Source organism: Patagioenas fasciata, chromosome 13, assembly GCF_037038585.1.
Source record: "Patagioenas fasciata isolate bPatFas1 chromosome 13, bPatFas1.hap1, whole genome shotgun sequence".
Taxonomy (NCBI): Eukaryota; Metazoa; Chordata; class Aves; order Columbiformes; family Columbidae; genus Patagioenas; species Patagioenas fasciata.
Window position 1 is genome coordinate 13,772,531 of NC_092532.1, and position 21,364 is coordinate 13,793,894.

At 45.4% G+C, this 21,364-nt stretch overlaps 1 protein-coding gene across 1 annotated transcript in view; it reads left to right on the forward strand.

The window, feature by feature from the left end:
* The window catches only part of NECAB2 (N-terminal EF-hand calcium binding protein 2), an 85,466-nt gene that overhangs the window by 44,297 nt on the left and 19,805 nt on the right, over positions 1 to 21,364 (forward strand). The window contains exon 4 of the mRNA XM_065848658.2: positions 18,271 to 18,296. Within this exon, the coding sequence (XP_065704730.1) occupies positions 18,271 to 18,296 (26 nt within the window). The remainder of the gene's footprint in view (positions 1 to 18,270; positions 18,297 to 21,364) is intronic.

Sequence of the window (21,364 nt, forward strand, 5' to 3'; positions counted from 1 at the left end):
AGCTTGACTCCAACCCTTAGTAAGGGATGTCTTCAAAACTGGACAGAGAGGACATGTGCAACTTCTAAGTGTCATGCAACAGTGCTGCCGGCAAGCGAGGTCTTGCTGAGAAGCTCCTGAGCATGGCAAGAGTCCTCACAATTCAGTAGCATTTTTCTTTTGCTAAGCTGATTTGATCCAGTCATCAATACCCATTAGAGACCAATATTCACACAGAGCAGTGTAGCATCTGCTGTTCTTGGCTGAAAGAAAAAGCAATGAGTTGGTCAGCCTTCCAAGTTAAATCCTTGCATCAGATTGGCTCTTGCTTATTGATTTGGAAAGCATAGACACTCACAGCAAATTTATCAGTTTTGGGGAAGAAAATATTCCTCTCTTTTTGTTTGCAAGAGCTCTTTCAGTCACCAGAAAACCCATTTCAGAGCCAGGCTTCGTTGCGCAGAAGTGCTTTTCACGTGAAACCAGTAGTTTGCTTGACTGCAGTCTTGCATCTATCAGAGTCTTTCCAATTGTGTGTGTGCTCTTCACCTTGCTCTGTCTTCTGTTCTCTGCACAGTACACCAGCAAGTCTGTAGGAGGTTGGGCAGGAAGGATGTTGCCTCCAGCCTCCACATACCCAAGCATTAGGTTTGCAGTTTCGAGTGCTGCTGCCACTGAGCAAGAGGAGTGGAGTGGAGCTTGCATTTTTTCTGTTTTACAGGGGAACATAGGAACGATACTATCTTTGTCTTTTCAAAAGGCTCTTTGAATGTCAATTATTTGCTATTTGATTAAGTTTAATTATCTTTAAACCTGGTTTTTCATATTCCATTGTATCTCTGTCTTTCTCTTATTGCACATCATGTTTGTTTAGTGCACAAAACAAAGTTTGCTATTGAAATTGCATTACAGCTAGAGTAGAAAATGAAGAAAATTATGTTCCTGCTGATTATTAGTAATTGCTGTTAGCAGCCAAATTACAAAATGTTGATTCAATTTCCTGGAGTATTTTTAGGAGCAGGGAACTGCCGTACTTGAGTAGACAAAATTAATGTCTGTACCGGTTTCTTGACTTGCTTTAGTTGGGAAAATGGTGGAAAGGAGAAAAATTGGGCAGGTGAATGAAAGATGAGGTTGGTTACAGATGCAGGAGTAGCTGTGCTGCTGTGGCTGGGAAGTGGGGTCCTGTTTCTGGACCCACAGTCCTCCAGTAAAACCGCTCCTTGGCAGCAAGGTGTGGTTAGGAGGATGCTGAACTGAAATGAGATACCTCAAAATAGCCCAGGGGCATTAATGAGGCTCCTTCTTTCTTCTTGACTGCTGGGGAAGTGTCTCTAGGAGGTTGATGATGTGACATGATGGGTGTGGGCTCCAGGCGCCTGCCCTGGGGTTTTATCACCAGGTATCTCTGTGGCAGGGTATGAGAGCTGCGCTGTAAGTCCCATCATCACTGGTTAGTTCACCTGGCAACAGGAACGTGCAAAATGTATTTCAATCCTTTCTTTGCCAAAATCGTATTAATAAACCTGCTGTTGCTTAAAAACGGTGATCAAATGATGCTTTGTCTCCATTGCTCATGCTGGCTGCCCTCCTTCCCTCCTCCCAGCCGGAGCAGGAGGCAAAAGCAAGATGTTGCTAGGCCGTTTTTCATTCTTGGTTTTAGCGGCTGTTTCAGGAGGTTTCAGCAGTGCTTTACAGGGAGCTGCCTGAAGATTAATGGGAAGGTAATGATATGTTACTATTAATATCAATGCTGCTGGAATTGCACAAATTATGTGTATACACACATTTAAATATATATATATATTTGGCTCAGTGGTGGATCAGGGCTTTATAGAACGTTAGATTGGCATTCACCTGGGAAATCCTGTTGTATTTGCAGAATTATCTATAACTTCCTTACCTTTTCTAAAGCTATGTATCAATTTTTAAAGGAAAAAGTCATTGCAAGTGGAAAGTCAAACAGTTTTAGGGTCACAAATGACCAGATGAAACCCTGTCAAAATGTTACTTTGCTACTGGATGAAACTTGCTCTGTCTGACCCACAGTTTCCATCTTCTTCCAGCTCCCTGGGCCAGTGCTTACCCGTGCTCCGCATCCCCTCGGGTGGAAGAAGCACCCTTCAGTCCTTGTGAAAGCAGGGGGAGGTCAGACATGGCCATTGACAAACTAATTTAGTCCTGGCAGGGGGTTTTCAAAATTCCTTTTCTGACATCTCATAGACTTTTCATAGCTGCAGAGGACAATCCTTTGGGGAGAGATCTCACTAGAGCAGGAGCTCTCTGAGGAGTTGTACAGGTCCATTCACAAGGAGCTAAGGACATGGCATTAGCATTCTGCTGCTCTGTCATTTATTATCTCTTCTCTAGGCTTATAGCTATTCTTTTAATTGCTTTATTTTTTTTCTCCCCTCTCTCTAAATGAGCTCTTCTCTCCAGTGGCAAACACTAGAAAAGGTTGGAGTGTGCATGTAGGATAATTAACAGAAGCGGTATCTCTTCTCAGAAGCCTGTCACAGCTTCCCCAGACTGTCACTTTTGCTGGAGGATTGTGACAAATACAGAACTGAAGATGATGGGGTTCTCCAGCCTGTACCATGTTCAGCAGCATTCCACCTTTTGCCCTTGGTGGGGCTTATGTGAGGCTGCACATAGAGGGGCAGTGATGGGGGATGGATGAGAAAACGTGAACCCTCAGATGCTGAAAAACATCCTTCCCTCAGCTGCACAGATACCACACGGAGCTGTATGATAAATCGGAGTAATCTGAGGTCACTTTGGGGTGCAGTGATATCATGGGCTCCAGTTAGGGCAGCCACCAACCTGAGTGATGTGCTCAACCCCAGAGCTGCGCAGGGCCACCCTCTGAAGCAAGTAATGATGCTGATGAACTTCACTGTCTGTGCTAATTAGTCCTGCTGTGAAGTGGAACATTTCAGCCCATAACATGTTATGCTGGCACAGCCGTGCCATTTCCAGCCATTTTCAGAGTGGGAGCTTCAGATTGCCCTGGCTTTTGCAGGGAGGTGGGGGACACCTGGCCCCATCCGGAGTGTTTAAACAGCTGCAATCCGAAGCAGAGATGCTGGTAGTGCCAACCTGCTGCCTGGCAAAGTGAAGCTGGTGGAGATGGGTCCAGGTTTGGGCTGGCACGGTGTGACAGCTGCTCCTCAGGGTCTGACTGTGGGCACTGCTTACTTAAGGCTGATGGAAGCAGAGCAAATGAGGAGGGGCAGGTCTGTTTCACTGGCTGTTAATTGTGTAGGAGAAGCTGTTAAGATCATGTTAGAGATAGAGAGGGATACGAGCAGGAGTGAGCTCTCTCCTGCAGTTGTGACTTGCTGGTTTTGTGTGTGTTTTGTGCAGAGCATTGGTGCCAGGCTCTAAGGAGAGGGAGGCAGTACGGCAGTGTGTGCTCCTCCTGCCTGGCCTCCCCAGCCCCTTCCTCCTCTCACTCAGCTGGGAAAAATCCACCCAGCTGTTGTCTAATTTCTACCCTCTGCTAACATCATCAGGGCATTTGTGGGGCCAGAAGCTCTCAAAATTGGGCTGATTGATAGCTTGCACGAATGAGTTTTGTTTCCCTGTTACTTTGATTGCATCAATACCTAGAGAATAAAATTGGTTTATGTCAGATGCTGTGCAAATACCCAGTGCCTGTGGCTACAGCACTTAATGTTCTACAATGGTGAGAAGCATCCAAAGAGTAGGAGGAGATGTTGCCAAGGTGCTGCTGGTGTAGTTTGGGGTCCAGGCTGATGCTGTTGTCCATGAGAGGAGCTAAAGGAAGATGTCTTGGTAGCTGCCCTGCAGGTCTCTGGCTCAGTGGTACTTTGAGCTCTGAAAACTCCTGGTTTGGTGTTGTATAAGAGCAATGCAGCTTTCTAGTGAGGTCAGAGACAAAGGCAAAGGAGCTCAAAATCTGTTCCTGAGTGAACATCAAGCAGCAAACATCTTGCAAGGAAGCTTGATGTGTGCTAGTTAAAGTTACATCCTGTGCTCCAGCTGATAACCTGTGCAGAAATGGATCTTCACATCACCACAAGTGAACACAGGGTTCTCACACCCTCCTTCCAGCACACAGCCCTGCTCCAGACCCGGAGAACTTCAGTACCTTTGATCAGGCAGCAGCCTGCGGTTCTTCTGCTCCAGTAACTACTTTCCTCTGGTGGAAAAGGTCTGTTGTTCTCACTTTTTGTTCTCACTCTCTGAGATGCACTGCCTTCCCACAATCTATGTTTGGTCTGTTGTCCTTTGGTGTGGAGAGACTCCACCTGATAGAGCTTACTGTGGGCTTCAGCTCATGCTGCCTGTGCTTTTCTCCAGGCCTCTGCAGTCCAGTCCTCTCAAAGTTGAACATAAAGTCCTTCTACTTCTTGGGCAAGGAACAATGATGATTATGACTGAGTATTTTTTTCCTGTTTTTTTTTTTCCCACCCCCTTCCTCAATCTTGGCTATTTACATTGGAAACCTGATTCAGTGAAGTGCCGGATTCGTCTGGGAGCTGAAGCCCACGCTATGGAGATGGATGTGCTCATTGAAACCAACTTAATTTTTGAATATTGAATGTTCTCAATTAGCTCTCTGGGAAACAAACTACGGATGGTATAATCAGTTGAGATTTTGATTAACTGATTCAAGAGAGTTCTTGTCTCTTCTGAAAGGGACAAAATTATTACACAAAAATTATATGTCTGGCCCTAATTTCTGGCTCTTGAGAGCCTGGGCATTTGGTGGGTTTTGTGGAAGAAGTTTTTTGAGTCCTGGCTTATTCTTCTCTGTACCGACATGTCACTTATGCTATACTGTGCTCTACTTTTCATTTAAGTGAAGCAATGCTTGATGTCAAAGCTGGTACTCAGCAGCTGCGTGCTGATAGTGCTATAAAACATCTCAGGCTCACCAAAGAAAAGGAGCTTTTGAAAAAAAAAAAAAACCAACTTGCAGGGGAGGTCATTGGGAGAAACACAAAGCTGGAAAAACTGCGAAGAAACTCATTTAAACAAACATTTGAGAACATTTTTCTATTTCTAATCATGTTTCCCAGGTGTTTTTCCAGGCAGTCTCTCAGCGGGATCCCTGGAGGGAGCCTGTTTAATCTGGCAGTGAGGCAGATTGGAGCTGGGAGCTGCGGGATGGGGTTTACTGAGAGGGCAAGGACTGGGAAGGATTTATCTGTGCAAATGGAGTGGAGAAGTATCACACTGGAGGGATTTGTTGCTGGGATTGGAGCCTGGCGGCTTCTTTTTCGGACTGTGCAGGGCCGTTCTGCATCAGAGGTTTCCTTTTCTGGGGAATGGAAAGATACCAAGATCTTGCATTGAAACCATAAAAGTGACTAAGCTATTTAATTCTTTAATCAGCTGCTTGTGTTCGAGTCATGTAAGCATTCAAAGAGATCATCATGCTTTATTTTAACCTCTGGTTTTACAAAATTGTCTGTGTGTGTTTTCTGAATGAGTGTGCATAGGGTACAAGCTGTCTGCCTTGGGACTGAATTTGGGGAAAGGATTTTTAAATCATTTTTCAGTGATGGGATAAGAGAATACATCAGAAACAAAGATATTGGGAAAATACAGGCACAGAGTACAGGGATTTCTTGCTTTACTATTCTTTTACGAGTTGTGTGTCACATATCCAAACCTGAACGTTTGTTGCTCTGATTTCTTCCTCTTCTACATAGAACTTTGGTGACAACCAAGATACTCACAAAATCTAAAAGAAGGAGGAAGCTGATTTAATTTTAACTCATGTTCTCAATGTCTTACCATTTGCTTCTGGCAATTAGCACGTCATTCAGCTGGTTTCAGAACAATATAGTTTTTCTCTGTCTCTTTTGCAGTTCAATATTACAGAGATTACAAATACGAATTAGATTAGTCCAGGCTTCCTTATAAAGTAGAAATAGGCAAAATGTTAAATGTTCATTCATCAAAAAAGCCCATTTCTGAGTGACTCATACTGTTGGCAGTTTGTGGGGAAGAAGGAAAAAAAAGAAAATTAACTCTTTCCCACTGTCAAAAAATAAGGAAGGAATTTGTTTTGATGGTGTGCTTTGTAAACTGAGGTAAAAGAAATAACAAGAGGTTAAAAACATGCATAAATGACTTATTTTGATGGAAATGAGAGGGCCAAGAAGGGAAGTTTGTCTCTATGAGAAAACAGCTGGAGTATTGCTTCAGTGGAAGCCACAGGGAGTTATCAGTGCCATTAACCTGCTCCTGTGAAGGTGAAAAATCACTGTGTCCCTTGGCTCTCTTGCTCAGGAAAGACAAGGACACCAGCACCATGGGTCAGCAGAACAAGGGCGTTCAGTCAAACGGATGCAAGTTGCTCTTCTCTGGGTGACTCAGCCCTGCAGGGTCCAGCACGAAACCCCTCCAAAATCCAGGCAGTGATTTCCAGTCCCTGTTCTGCATGCATAAATCTTTTCCACCTTTATAAATGGTGTACCACTGGATTCACACACGTATCTTGTTCTTGTCCCTGTCATGGTAGGCACTTGAAGAGCAGTGGTGGCTTCGCAAGGGCCTCCAAGTTCCCTGCGGTGGTATTTGGTGAGGAAATGACCTGACCCCCTCCAGTCACTGCTTGGCATCATAGTCATTTTGCTTGGAAAGTACTCTCAAGATCATTGAGTCCAACCATCAAGCCAACACTGCCAGTAAACCACATCCCTAAGAACCTAATCTATACGTCTTTTAAACCCCTCCAGGGATGGTAACTCCACCACTTCCCTGGGCAGCCTGTTCCAATGCCTGACAATGAAGAAATTTTTCCTAATATGCAATCTAAACCTCCTCTGGTGCAACTTGAGGCCATTTCCTCTCATCCTATCACTTGTTACTTGGGAGAAGAGACCAACCTCCTCCATGCTTCAACTTCCTTTCAGGTAGTTGTAGACAGTGATAAAGTCTCCCCTCAGCTTCCTGTTCTCCAGGCTGAACCCCCCAGGTCCCTCAGCTGCTCCTCGGAGAAACAGATATGCTGCATAAATGCAAGCGAGTGATACCCCAGAGCTGCTCTGACTGCCACTGCTGCGGGGCATGCATGTCATGGTTCTGTCTGAACGCTGTAATGTGCTTGTGGATGTTGGTGGATTTTAACAAAGCAGCTGGGAAAATATTATTGAACTGCCCAGACTGGGAAACCTCGAAGGCTGAGCAGTGGATGGGAGCCCATCCAGAAAAACCTTTTGTTAATTTCTATTTTAAAGCGCTTTAACGAGCACTCTATGGCAAGAGGGCCAGGTCATGATTTTGTAAATGAGCATCACAGGTTGAAACCATTCTTTTCTTTCTACTTCTAAAAAAAAATTTGCCCCCAAGATGGAATCCCTATTATACTAAGCAAAAATAGTTAGAATAACTATTCCAGCAATAGAGTTGACATTATGGAGCAGTCCAATTGCATCACAAACAGCTGGTATTTAAAGGTCTATTTTGAGGCTGATCAACTTGAACACGCCTGGCAGCAAAATTGATGCGTTGTTAGCTCAGACGCAATTGCTGTGCTTAGAGTTTGTGAGACGCTTATGTGAGATGAGGAGCTCTGTTTACATGTGGGCTGTGACGCAGGACGCAGGCTGAGAGGTGCAGGCTCTGCATGGGACCTGGATGCTGAAATTTTAAAAATTATGAAAATAGCACCAAAAAAATCTCACTGTGTTTCCAAAGCAGAGCTGTTGGAAATACCCTGAGAGCAAAAGGGGTCACCTGTGCCACCTCTGTGCTGACCACAGAATGTACAGCCCATCCTTCTGAGGATTATGGTCCTAGTTTTCCCCGGCCCTGTTTGAGGATTATAGTCCTAGTTTTGCCTGGCACTTTTTGGGAATAAATTAAATGAGATGTGATACAGCCAGTGTATATACACACTGGCCTCAAGTGTGTATATAATAACCAGCAACTTAATAAATTTGGGAGTGCCATCCCTCCTAGCAGCTAACTTACTTGTAGGCTGTAATTAAACCTGCCTTCTCTTTTCTTTGATGTACTTGTGGGCAGAGTGATATTTTCAAGATCAAGTCATCCACCCCACCGCTCCCAAAAAAGATGAGGGTTTAGATGCAATTTATTAGTGGTTTGGCACATGTAGAGACTTGAACATGTTTAGTACTGTACTAAATGTCTGTTTTATTTAAGGTGGTGACTGTGCTTAGAAACCAACTGTTGGATTAAGTTTAGTAAATCAGCGTGTTGCATTGATCTATTTTTCAGGATATCAATTGCACTGTAAACAGGCGTTTTATTGTGTTGTCGTCTTGTTTGGAGTTTTTATGAACTTCTCAAGAGATTTTCTTTTGCAAGTGCCTGATTAGAGGTTCTGTCCACCTATGTCAGAGCAAAGAGAGAAGACGCTGATTATTCTTAATAAATTGTGAAATGTACAAGATACAAAGAGATACACAGGAGGAGCATGCCTTAATCACCCAAAATTTTTTTCTGTGGGCTCTTAACATGCAGATCCTTTGTGGCTCATTTGGATACAGAGAGGGGGAAAAAGAAATTGCCCTTGCCCCCATTGGAGTTGCAGAGGGCTGTGTTCACCACAGGTGGCCATGGGCATCGAGGTGCTGAGCTTGCGGAGGGCAGGCAGGGAGAGCAGCCGTGGGACCTCTTTGCCTTGGGCTTCTCCTGCACTCCACAGAGTTTGGGGATTTGGATTCATGATCAGCGCTTTGTGGAAAAATTGCAACTTTATGCTGTATTTTTGGTTTCTAGAAGTGATAGGGCAGGAAGGCCAGAGCCTCAGTGATGCTGAACCCGGTTCATTGGTGGTACCCAAACCCCAGCTCCAGAGCTGTGTGACAAAGCAAGACAGTCTAGCACCAGCTGACAGCCCAAAATGCCATATTGCAGTTGGTGATGAATGAACAAACAAATGTCTGGTACTCTGCAGGTGCCTTTTTTCAAAGTGACATTTATTTCTCTTTTAACTAGCAAGAGCTTAGAGCATATTTTTCCAACAGCAACCAGAACATTTGTTTCATTTTTATCCACTCACTTTCCTTGGTGGCCTTGATGATTAGAGCTGGATGTTTTGTTCTGTCAAATACTTTGCTGCATAGAAAATGTTATTTGGTGTTTTTGAAACCACTGATGAAATAAAGCATCTAGACTGCATCAGGGATGGTTTGCAGCCTGGGACTTTCTGAGGATGTGGGAGAGACAACTGGGGTCTTCACCGTCCTGTTTCTGACACCTGCCCGCAGCTGTAGTTAGGAAATCAGGTTGCATGGAGGCTTGTACAGGGCAGGCTGGTGTTATAAATGTTATAAATGCTTCATAAATGTCCATGACTGCAGAATAAATCCGTATGCCAAGGGAATGAGGAGCTGAACCGGCCTTGAAATAGAGCAGCAGGTGGGAGTCTTTAAAAATGACAAACTAAGCAGATAACGAGCTATGTTGTAATGGTCTCTATGGTAGATGTAGATTCTCCGAAAGCAAATGGAAACTCTCAGAGTTGTGCTGCAGAAAGAGGGTGTTACGAATGAGGGGTGCTTAATCCTCCTCGCCCTGACAAAGTGCCCACATGGGTTTTATCAGCTGCACAAGCAAGAGAGGGAATATTGCTGCTAGCAGGCGTTATTGCCAAACCAAGCCCCGGTGTGCACATGTGAGCTTTCTGCTCTTCATCCCTTGCATGTCATGCACTCCCCTTGGCCATGGTGAGGAGAACAGGGCACGTGGCCTGTGGGGCCAGCAGGTCACTTGCAGGAGGCTCCAAAAATTATAAGCCATCATTGCAGAAGATTTTTTTTTTCCCTTTCCAAACCCAGGAAAATCCACACCAAAAACCTTTGCTCAAGGACAGTGAGCGTGAAAACATGGCTGCGGTCAGGGGCTCTGCTGGGACAGGCGGGGATGGATCGTGCAAGGCAAGAACCAGCAGCCGAGACAAAATCAGAGGGGCAGAAGATCCCTTTGGCTGCTGTGTCTGTACTTTGGCTTTGATGGCTTTGGACTTCAGAGGTTCGCTTTAGCAGGTTTAATAGCCTCTTCACATAGTTTTTACGAGGTTTATTACTGCTACAAGGAAAATACAGTTGCATTGCGGGTCATGGGCTAGAGAAGAGATGTCTTCCCATCACATCCCTAATTACTGCTCGCGCTGAGTGCTATGACAACCTCCTTTCTGCAACGTGCTGCCAGGCAGGACATCTGCACTCGGCTGTCGCAGGCTTTTTGGAGCAGGTCCAAGCTCCTTTGGACCTGTTGCTCCCCAAAGTGTGCCGCCCACCTTTGGGATTTGGCATCATGACAAATCAATTAGGAGTTAGTATTCAGTGCTAACCATTCTTTTGGGTTTTTTTCCCCCTTTTCCTTTTCAATCAGAGCTGGAATAGCCTTCATAAGGCACGCACCGTTCTGCTGAGGTATGAAAGCTGCTCCGAGCTCAACTCGGCATCTTCTGACATGGTGGGAAGGATGCCAGCAAGCAGACGTGCTTGTAAACCCTGCACCCTGGGCTGTGCGGTGGCTGTAAGGCCATGTGGCACTTGGCTGTGAATGTGTCTATCCCCGGGAGAGCCACCAGCCACACTCATAGATCTGCTGAGGGCTTTCCACATTGGGGAGGAGAAGGAGGAGAGGGTTAAGGTCTTCTGCTGATCTTCCCCATAATGCTAGAAGGTCACGTAATCTCTGGTGATGCTGAAACCACAGATGTGGATAGCTGAAATGCTTTCTGTCTGGTTTGGGCAGTGACAGCCCTACCTGCCAGGGCTCAGCAGGGAACCAGGACCTTCTGGTTTCTGTCTGTTTCTGCAGGGACAGCAGGTCCGTCCTGGCCTGTGTGATACTGTAGCAACCTCACCGGGACTTGTTTTGTAGGGAGGGAACAGCCATCAATTCATATGAGTCAGGGAGTGTGTTTTATCCTGAGCCTGCCAATTTTGCTGTGTGCTTGTTTGTATTGAAGTTCAGTTTACCTTGAAAAATCAGTGTTTTACAAATAACTGGCTTGCAATGAGGGCTCTGCTGCCCTAGTGCACGACTTTGGGTGCTAGCATTTCCAATGAATGTGGTCTTATGGTTTCAAAACTGGATCTGGGCAGTGTCTGTATCAATGAGAATGCAGATGGCTTATCAAGGCAAGGAGCCATAGAAAGCCATATTAAAATATTAATATTAAAATATTAATATTCAATGGGTCTGAATAAAGGTTTGCTGTGCAGTCCTCCTGCTGCTCACCTGCTGTCTTGCTGAGCAGCATTAGTGTCTGTGGCCATATGCTGTAGAAAAGAAGTGAAACTTCCCCTGTCGTGGTCATCATCTGCCTAAGTCCTAGAGTAAAGCTGTGCAAGGAGCTGGAAGGAGCTGCACCCTGGGTTTAGGTGAGCAAAACGTCTTTGGGGACAACAGCCTTCAGCCTTCAAAGCAATGGGTGAACCAAAATCCTGCTTATAGCAAGGGCAAGTAGGAGGAAAGAAACTGTCTCCCAGAGTACCTAGAAACCATTATAATCCCCAATCATGCACCACGGATGATGAGGCTCTTCGTAATATATATGTGAAAACTTCATACAAAATTCTCCTTTTCCTTCTCTCTATTTCTGGGCAGTTCTTTGTCCCTATTTTTTCTTCTCTGTGGTACTAGCACTTCAAAGAAAAACATGATTCACTGCTGGGCCTTCAGACCCTCTTCCTGTGCTCCCCAAATGCTCGATGATGAAACATGTGCCAAGGGAAGAATGAAGTTGTTAGTTTTCCTTTGGAGAAGGCCAGGAGCCCCTGTGGGAGCTATTCCCTGTGGGTGTTTTAACGTAAATCGTCATGCTCCAGTGCTGGAAACATTCCAGTGGTGATCCATATGGACTCTGCAAACACGCTCCTGTTTCACATAACACAAATTTAGGGGGAAACCTCTGTCTGCAGTGAATAGTGAACCCAGCCTCAGCTCATGTGAATGAGCCATCCGCTCTAGGTATTTAAATAGGTGGTACTTTCTGTCCTGCTGGAAAAAGCAGAGCTGAATGAATAATCCCTGCTGTTTTTTTAAGACTTGCTGCTCACTCTATTTCTCATCTGTACTGAGTCATGTGCAGGGCACATGTGCCTGCACCAGTATATGCACCTCTGAATTATTCCTGCTGAAGTGCATTGCAAAGTATATTTTCAATTTATTTCATGCAGGAAGCAGAGATAAAGACCGTCCTTTAAAGTAAGAGCCAGGTGGTCACCAGAGCCCTGACTGCCAGCTTGTCATGGCTCAGGAAATTAAAGCCAAAACTGACATATGTTGTGAATACTTGTCTGCCTCTGTCATTGGAAGCTGCAGCTGGCTGGGTGCACTTCTGGTTGTGGACAGCCTTGGCATATGGTTTATGCTGTTCCTTTGCATGTGGCATCTCAAATTTTGGAAGTCCTTTTTTACTTCCTGCCATAAGAGTGGAGGTTTTTAAAGCCAGTGGGCAGGTGAAGGAGGTCCTTGGGTAGGTCTCGGAAAGGGTTCTCTGGAAGAGAATGATCATGGGCTTGGAAATCGTTTAGTTCTTTAGAATTAAAGTTATTCGACCCCTGGCTGGCATCCAGTGTTTGGTATTTCTCTTGCTCTGCCTGGTATAATTTCTCTTGCTCTGGGGTTTGTGTAAAAATGCTTCTTTGAGTTCAGAAACTAATGATCAAGAGTGACCATCTGTGACCCCTTAGTAGGCATCTGGATGTACATTTTCCACTTCTGAGCTGTTGAGATAACACAGTGCTGTTGCTACTGGGACTAGAAGGCGTATCATCAGATATAATAATACTTTCCAGCTGCACATGTTTTTTAGTCTTTCCTAAATGAAAGTGAGTTTTGCAGGTGGCTAATGCTAGAGGATAATTTGTTTCCATGTTTGTTTGAAGCCTCGTAGCAAACCCAAAGCTGTGAATTGAAGATGGAAATAAAAGTAGAACATGATTTCAGAAAAAACTTCCATTTTCTGTGCTGGTGAAGCAACTAAGCCATGTGGCTGCTGATGCAAACCTTTCATCTGGCCAAGTAAAAGGGTTATTATCTTCAGCTGAAGCCGATCAGGTGTTGAGTGGCATTCAAGCAGCACATCCAGGCAGCTATTTGCATGAGAAATACGCTGTGAAGATGAGACTTTGATGTATTTGCTACTTCTGAATTCCCGTTATGTTCCTGATTGTGCCACCCATTGGGAGAGCCTTGGACATCTTTCCTTGGCTGAGCTGAAACTGAAGAAGGGAATTTCGTGCTCCACTCCTTCGCCTTATCTTTCCAGTCTTCTCATAACTTTCCTGCTCCTCTCTATAATTGGTTGAGTGGTTGGAAGTGGTTGAGTCACCATCCCTGGAGGTATTTAAAAGATGTGTAGATGTGGCACTTAGGGTCGTGGTTTATTGGTGGACTTGGCAGTGTTAGGTTTACAGTTGGACTTGAGGATCTTAAAGGTCTTTTCCAACCTAACTGATTCCATGGTTGGAGAGAAGCCTGGAAAACAGGGAGATGCTGGGAAGGAAAGAGAGAGATGCTAGGCAGTAGTCTCACAGCCATTTTGGTTTGAAGGAACCTCTGCAGGACTCTAGTCCCTAGTAGAGGGACTGTCACCAGCAGTGGACCAGGACAGCTCTGGCTTTGCCATGCTGAGTCCTGAAGAACTCCTGGGGTGCTGTCTGGGTAAGCTGCACTGGGCTTGCTTCTTACGAGCTAAAGCAAATCACTGTGGGAAATTTTCAGTTGTTTTTTTTTCTCCTGCTGGAAAAATACTGACTCACTCAAAGTGTTGGGCTGATCTGGATCGATGCAGCTGGATCTTCTGACCTGAGAACTGGAGGATATGTGGGGGACCAGCACCCACCCGGAGGTCTGGCTGCTGGGATACTCAGTTTGAGTTTGTAATCCCTGGGCAGTTGGACACCTTTTCTACAATATGCCCTCTGTCTGGTGTTGCCACCCCACCTTTCTCTGGGAGAAAATCTCAAAAATGGCAGTGTGTTTCAGGAAAGGCAAGTAGAGAAGAAAAAAAGCTTATAAGTGCTTTGAACCCATGGAAAAACAGCAGAAAGTCAGTATAGGGCAACTCTGATAAAGGCTCATCTGCTGGATAATCTGCAATCAAGGATGTGGCAGGGCAAAGAGGCAACTTCCTGGGGATCCTCATTAGCTCAGGCGCTCATCAAGCTGCTTGCTCACATTTTAACATTGGGTGGGTTTTTTGGGGTGAAATATGTTTCTTTCTGGAGTGTGCAGGAGGCACAGTGATTACTCTGGGCAGCCTCTTCCTGCTCGTGTGGCAGAAATTATTCCCTGGGCAAAATCACTTAATTAAGCCCACTGAGGAGATGCTCTCACAGCACGGTTGTTGCTCTTTAAACTGCTATGAATGAGGGGGGAGTATCACGCTTTGAGGACTTTTCTTTTTCTTTGAAATAGTTGGATGCAAACCAGCAGGGAAAACTATTTCCCTATTGCCAATATGTTTATCTGGTCAAATTATCCCAGTGTATTTAAACGATGGTGGGTGGTGAGCAATAAACAGTCCTTTATGTGGCCACATTAGTTTATGGCTTGGACTCTAATTTTTCAGAAGATGCTCTAGGTTGAAAGCTGAGCACTCGTGTTTTGCTCCTATATCTGTCAGAGAAATTAGGTCCCAGGTGACAAATGGAGGATCTTTGCCTTGGAAAGTAATCTCAAAGGGTGCACATCCCCAGCAAGAATGGGGGTGCAAGGCTGTGCTTCTCCACGTCACAGCTTCACTGGCTGGAAAACAGAGGAGAAGGTTTGAAACCAAAAGACTTAGAATTTATTTATTTTTCTACTTTGATGTAAGAAAGACTTTTGTTTTGGAAAGTAATCCGATAGAAGCGGCCTCCACTATGCAGAAAAAAAACCCCTGTATAACACAGAAGTCTTTAATGATCTCTTAATTTAAAGTTTCACTTGAAAATTATTATATTATACTTAGTTGGGTTATGGCTTCAATAAATTCTTTAACTAGTCATGCTATTAATGTAAGAATGCTTAAAATTAAAAGCTAATTCACAGCGAAGTGTTCTGGTAGCTGATTTTTTTTCCTGGAAAAAATGAGAACACCTTGTGATTTTTCTTTTTATTTCATTGAGTCTTATGGGAAGGTTGGCTATTTGGCGGCTGAAAGAAAATTAGTAGCTAATGCTCATCTAAATGTTTGCAATGAAATTCAAAGGGCTTCACAATATATGACCACTCCAAACACCTCTGCTGAAGAGCAGCTTTCATGGGGAGCAGCCACCTCCCATTTCATGAGGCCTGAAACCCAGATCCTGAATTTATTCCATCAAAAAAAAAATCCTACTGGCAGCAACCCATGGGCTGGTTAGTTACTAATGCGTTAAACTGCCAGAGCTGCTTGTAAATGGTTTTGTGACTAGGTAGTGCCCCTCCCTGGTGTTGCGTGTCCAGCCATGCGGGGTTCATGTTGGGCAACAAAACCCCCATAACACTGATTAGGACGTGACTGCATCTCCGCAACATTCCTGACAGACACGGTCCTGTGGGATGTAAACATCCCAGGAAATGCTGTGAGTCCTGCTCGAGTGCCCATTCATTTCTCCTGATAAATTTCCATCTGAATATTATAATCTCTTTTATTGTCAGCTCATGACTTCAGTAATTTCTTTACTTGAAATTATTCTTAATGCAAGATGGCTTAAAGTTAAAAGCAGCTTCTCAGCCAAGTTAACATTCGAGCACTGTTTAGTAATATTGATGTGAGGAAATAAAAGACCATTTTTGGCAGCAGCAGATCAATTATTACAATGCAAAACCATGTGGAAAGCAATAACGGATTTTTCTTTTTTCTCAGTGACATGCCCTAGCTGCAAACCCATAATCACTTTGGTAGGTGTTTATAAACACTAACTGGCTTCTGAAAAACATTATTTAAGCACTTTGTGGGCGATGTTGACATAAAAACTCCTCCTGTGCATGTGCCTGACAGTATTGGTGCTGTCGAGAGCTTTGGTGAAAGACCAGCCGTGGTCCTCAGGTGGGCATGGGGCTGTGCCAGTGCTGGAGGTGCATCTCCTGCTTTCTGAATTTTCTCTGCCTGTAAATTGCTGTGCCCTGGGTTAGCAATCACTGCTGCCAAAGCACCGTGGACTGTTCAGTCAGGAGTCGGCTCTTTTGGGTAGGGTTTGGGATCTGCATATTCCATGGATTTCAGCATGAGAATGGGAAGTCAGGGAAATTTAGCTCACTGCATCCCTGATGGGGTTTGTAGGATTCAGTGAAGTAATCTAGGGTTTGTGAAAGGTGGTTGATTTTTGTGGGAGTTAAGACAAAGCAATGCAAAAGCTCATTTTGCAGAGAGATGCACATGCTACCTGCAGCTTGGGCTGCAGCTTGTGCCAGCGCCTTTGCTGCCAGCAGCTTCCACACCATGTATCCTGCTCTGCAAATGTGTCTGAGCTGAGAGACGACTTTTTTTAAGCTGTGACAGACATTGGTTACCCCAAAGGGTGTGTGATTTGGGAATGTGCTTTTACAGCGTGAGACAAGCGGGTAGCACCTTTCTGGCAGCTGGCATCTCACAGGATCAAGATGTTCGTGTTCGCCTCCAGCACCCGGCAGGTTCCACAGCTCAGGAGAGGCAGTGAAGGGATCACCAGTACCATCACCTGTGGCTCTGCTTTTGGGGAGAACCCTGTCACAGATGGCACTGTGAATTTGGGGAATTTCCTCCCCAGGTATCACCAGCGCACATGTGCGTTTCTGCTTAGCCATAGTGTACCTGGCACCTTGGGGATGAAGTGCATGTAGGGAGAGGTCAGCACAGTCCCTGCACTTGTGTCTTATAGAATCACAGAATAGTTTGGATTGAAAGAGAGACCAAACATCAAACAGTGCCACCCCTGCCATGAGCAGGGACATCTTCACCAGCTCAGGTTGCTCAGAGCCCTGTCCAGCCTGGCCTGGGATGTCTCCAGGGATGGGGCATCCACCACCTCTCTGGGCAACCTGGGCCAGTATTTTACCACTCTCATTGCAAAAAAATTCTTCCTCATGTCTGAGCCATCTTCTCAAGCAGAACCAAAAGAGAAAGATAAATCTCCTAAACTCATCTCTCTTCTAAAGCAGAAAATGCTTTATAGTGCTGTTTGAGTGGGAAATGCAGCCTGTGCCCCATCCTGCTGCCAGGCACAGCCCAGCGAGGCTGCTCTGCCCGCACAGGATCTGAGCCTGCTGCAGGAGATGGCAAAAGATTTCAGCAGAGACAAGATTTCCCTGGGTACTTTAGCTTGCTCCGAAGGTACTGTGCTTTGTGTCATGAATCCTCAGTGACAGGGTTTAGCATGGCCTTGGTAGCGAAGAACAATCCCAAATTAACGCTTCCTCATCGTGCGTCGTCCCTTCAGAAGGATGTCACGTCCCAGGAGAAGGCCAGCGGCGAGTGGAAGCTTTGGGTCATGGAGGCAGGGAAGAGCCCAGGTCCGGTCGGTCAGGGCACAGGCAAACGGTTGGGATGATTTCCGAGCCTGGGCAGGGCTGCGGGAGGATGAAAGCAGTATTGAAAACATCTCTTTCCCTAATCCACTTATGTTGACAGGTCAGACAGGGCAGGGATGAGTTTAGTTAAAGAAACAGCTGGATTCATAAAATATAATATTATTAAGAGATCATTCCAGTGCTTGAACGGCACTAATAATTGTGTGGCAATCTGAAGTGCAAAGAGATTAGTAGCAATCTTTACTCCCCAGGCATGTTGTTACATAAACTGAATGGTCATGTATTAAGAAGCAAGTGCAATCTTTTCTGGAGGGAGTCCCAGGTGGGAACTGTGCACAGCTCTGTGGATGCTTTGTGAGCTCAGAATCGGGACAATTGATCCATCTAGAAATTGTGCAAATTTTTAGTCTGAGCAAATGAGAACAAACACATTCCTGTGCTGCACTGGATACATCACCAGGGTGTTGCCAGGATGGATATTTGGGAGGAAAGCAGAGGAGTTGCTGTTCTAGGTCCCGTATAGGCACAGGTCCACCCATGAGGTGGATGCACAAGTCCCCTTTTCCCCCTCAGGGAATATCCAAAATAAGGTGTGAACCTGTCCCAGTGGTGTGGATGCTGAAGATGCAGATGTGTGCGGATTTCCTGAGTAGCACCAACCATTGCCTTCTCCTTAACCTGTCACCAGTAGCTGGGGGATGCTGAGTGGTTGATGACATTATGGGTGGGTGTCTGAGGTTAAGCCTGCAGAAATCCTAAATGTATCCTTCTTCTGTCCTTCACATTAAAATCGTGTTTCTCTCTTTTTTTTCCTGCTTCCTCCCCTGCCTTGTCTACCCCCTTTTCCAGCAATGTGGACACCAAAGAGCTGTGCGGTGAGTGTAGTCCCTCTCTTGGGGCAAAGCAATTGCTATGTATATGTGTGCTTTCAGATGCATGAAACCCGTTGCAAAGCTGGCAGGGCCGTGGTGGCTGCGGAGCTGAGGGGGTCTCAGCACTTCTGCGGCTTCACCCTGTATTCCACAGGAAAATTGACAAAACTTTTCTTCATTTTCTTGCAACACAATTGGGGTCAGAGCTGAGTGGAGCACCTGGCTCCTATTCAGTAACATGCCAGAATTTAATTTGTGGCAGTGTCATGGCTTCCAGCTCTGCTCTGAAGTTCAATAAACCACTATCCATCTGCAGTACCCATAACATGTTTCCAGCAGGCTGCCTGAGGAGTACACCACTTCTACACACCTACAGCTCACAGAAATTAAAGGCCAAAAAGAAAATCCTTGGTAATGTTTTATCCCATACCTTGACCAGAAAGGGAATATTTCCTGCCAGTATTTCTCAAGGGCTTTGCCTTTATGTGAGGCGACTCATGCACAGGGCTCCTGATCTTAACTCAGGTGTATTTTTCCATGGATACTTGGTATTGGAAAACGTTTCCTGCGCCCCATCTTTTTGGGAGGAGATGGAGAGACAGAGGTGCGTGGCCTTACAGAGAGTTCACCTGCCTCTTCTCCTTGCCTTCCATGCCAGGATGCAGAAGAACATATAAAGACACCTCGGCAGGTCCTCACCATTTACCTTCATCAATCACCTTGCCACTGATTACAGCCTTCAGAGGTCTGGCTGAGAGCACGTTGAGCAGCCAGAACAGTGTTTGCTGGATGCCTGTGCCAGCACCAGGTGGTTACTCCTTATTCCTGACACTTTTAAGACTTTTAAGCCTGTGGCTCTGCCTGCACTGGGCTGTTACACAGGGTTTTTCTCCTCCCAGTGCACTTAACCCCTGCCAGCACCCCACCAACACCCCACCTTTCTCACCACAGCACCCTGCAGGATATTGAGCACTTGAGCCTCCAGCAATCTTTCAGCTCGTTATCCCCTCTTGTTGTCCACAAGAAACATAAAATCCTTTTGACTCACTGACAATATGATGGGCTTGTTCCCATCGCTCCTTTCTCATTATGTTCGGTCACCTTGCCAGCTGACCCAAAAGACCAAAACTCCCCATCCCCTACTGTCAGCTTTGCCAGGAAAAGCAGGCATAGGAACATCATTGCTTGACCCCACATTGCTTTCTCCATCAGTCTGATAAAATCAGAAAATCGCGTGGCTGTTGCCCAGCGTGATCCCAACCTGCTGCCTTTCTGGGGGATGAAGCTGCCAGGAGAGGAGGCAGATAAACCCATCACCTCCTGCGGGAAGCTGGAGGAAGGCTCAATCAGCACGAGATCCTGCCTAGAGCCGTTATCTGCTGAATACCCACCCTTGCCTGCCATTTCTTATTTGCTTGCTGCTCTTCTAAGTGGTAGTTTAAATATAAAACTTTGTTTTGGCAAAATGGAAGCTGGGTTCTCTCTCTTGAAATGCATTGTGTATTGTAGGAGTTTGAGAGCATTTTTTTAAAGGATTTCTTGATCCCCGCAGCTTGTAAGAGAAATTCAGTATGGTTTAATCCATATCAGATAGCATCTTATGAAGTTCTGTTTGTTTTTTTTTTTTTTTCCTGCTGACAAATGCAATGATCACCAGCATGTAGACTGTCTTAAACTTGGTTTTATAGCTCTTACCCCCAGAGGAGCTGGAAGCACTCAGTATGTCCATAAAATGCATGAACAGCTACCAAATTGTACCTGCCACTCCTCAGTTTAAATGAAACACAGACATTGCATGTTCAGAGAACTGAGATGTACTCTACAAATGGGAGACACACATCAACCCTTTAGAAACGGATGGTGGGTGGGGGCACCCGCCTCCTCCCACACCAGCCCTGGGTTGCAGTGTTGTTCATCTCCTGAGCATCCACCCATTGCTCTCTGCACATGTGTAGGAGCCATGAGCAATAACCATGTGGGATAGGAAGAGCTGATCTCAGATATTCCTGTGAATAAATAAGGTTAAAATGGTAGCATTGAGTACTTTGGTTAAGCCAATGCTGTGCTCCTTGGTTGGTCTTGGGGCTGTGCTCTGCCCGCAACAGCTCATTTCTCCTGGAATACAGGGGCCCAGCTTTTCATTTCAGGACCTACATAAATAGTTTTTCTTCACCTTTAAGATCTGCTCATTTTTTCTTTCCCAAGTAAAGTAATAATAAGAAGAATAACACAAACATGCTGCAGTGAGAATAAGCTGTTTGGCAACCATGCAACAGCAAACAGCTGCTGTCAATCACGCTGTGACATTCCAGTTTCTACCAAATCTTCTTCCCCTTGGATACGTTCTTGGGCTGTAAATAGCTATAGACACTTCTAATTAAGCCAAGAGAACCTAATTAGTGGGATTGTTTCCTGGCGTTTGTCTTGTTGCATTCCACAGAGCTGTCACCTTGGTGTGAAGCTTTGTGTCTTAGCACTAAGGAACAGTGCTGGTGACTTTTAAGGAACAGCTTTTAGCTGTAATCACTGTCAATCACCCAGAAACCGGGTAACTTTGTGTCTACACTGCAAGATCACAGCACACCTCACCATCAGGCTTCACTTCTCACTGTTTCTGTTGTGAATGGCTGATTTCAGGACTCTAGCTCTTGCATGAAACTGCACCAGGGTTCAAATGGGTCATGGAGCCATTGGCCACGTTGGGGACACACCGATTTTGGCTGTGTTTTGCATCAGTGAAGAGTGGCTGGGATTGCATCTGGCCACTGCTGGAGCTGCAGTGCAGCCTGGTGCAGATCACCCTTCCCACGGGAGGGCTGAGGATCATAGAAGCGTTTTGGTTGGAAGAGACCCTCAAGATTATCGAGACCAACCATCAAGCCAACACTGGCAGTAAATCATGTCCCTAAGAACCTCATCTGCGTGTCTTTTAAACTCCTCCAGGGATGATGACTCCATCATTGCCCTGGGCAGCCTGTTCCAATGCCTGAAAACCCTTTCCAGGAAGAATTTTTTCCTAATATCCAATCTGAACCTCCCCTGGCGCAACTTGAGGCCATTTCCTCTCATCC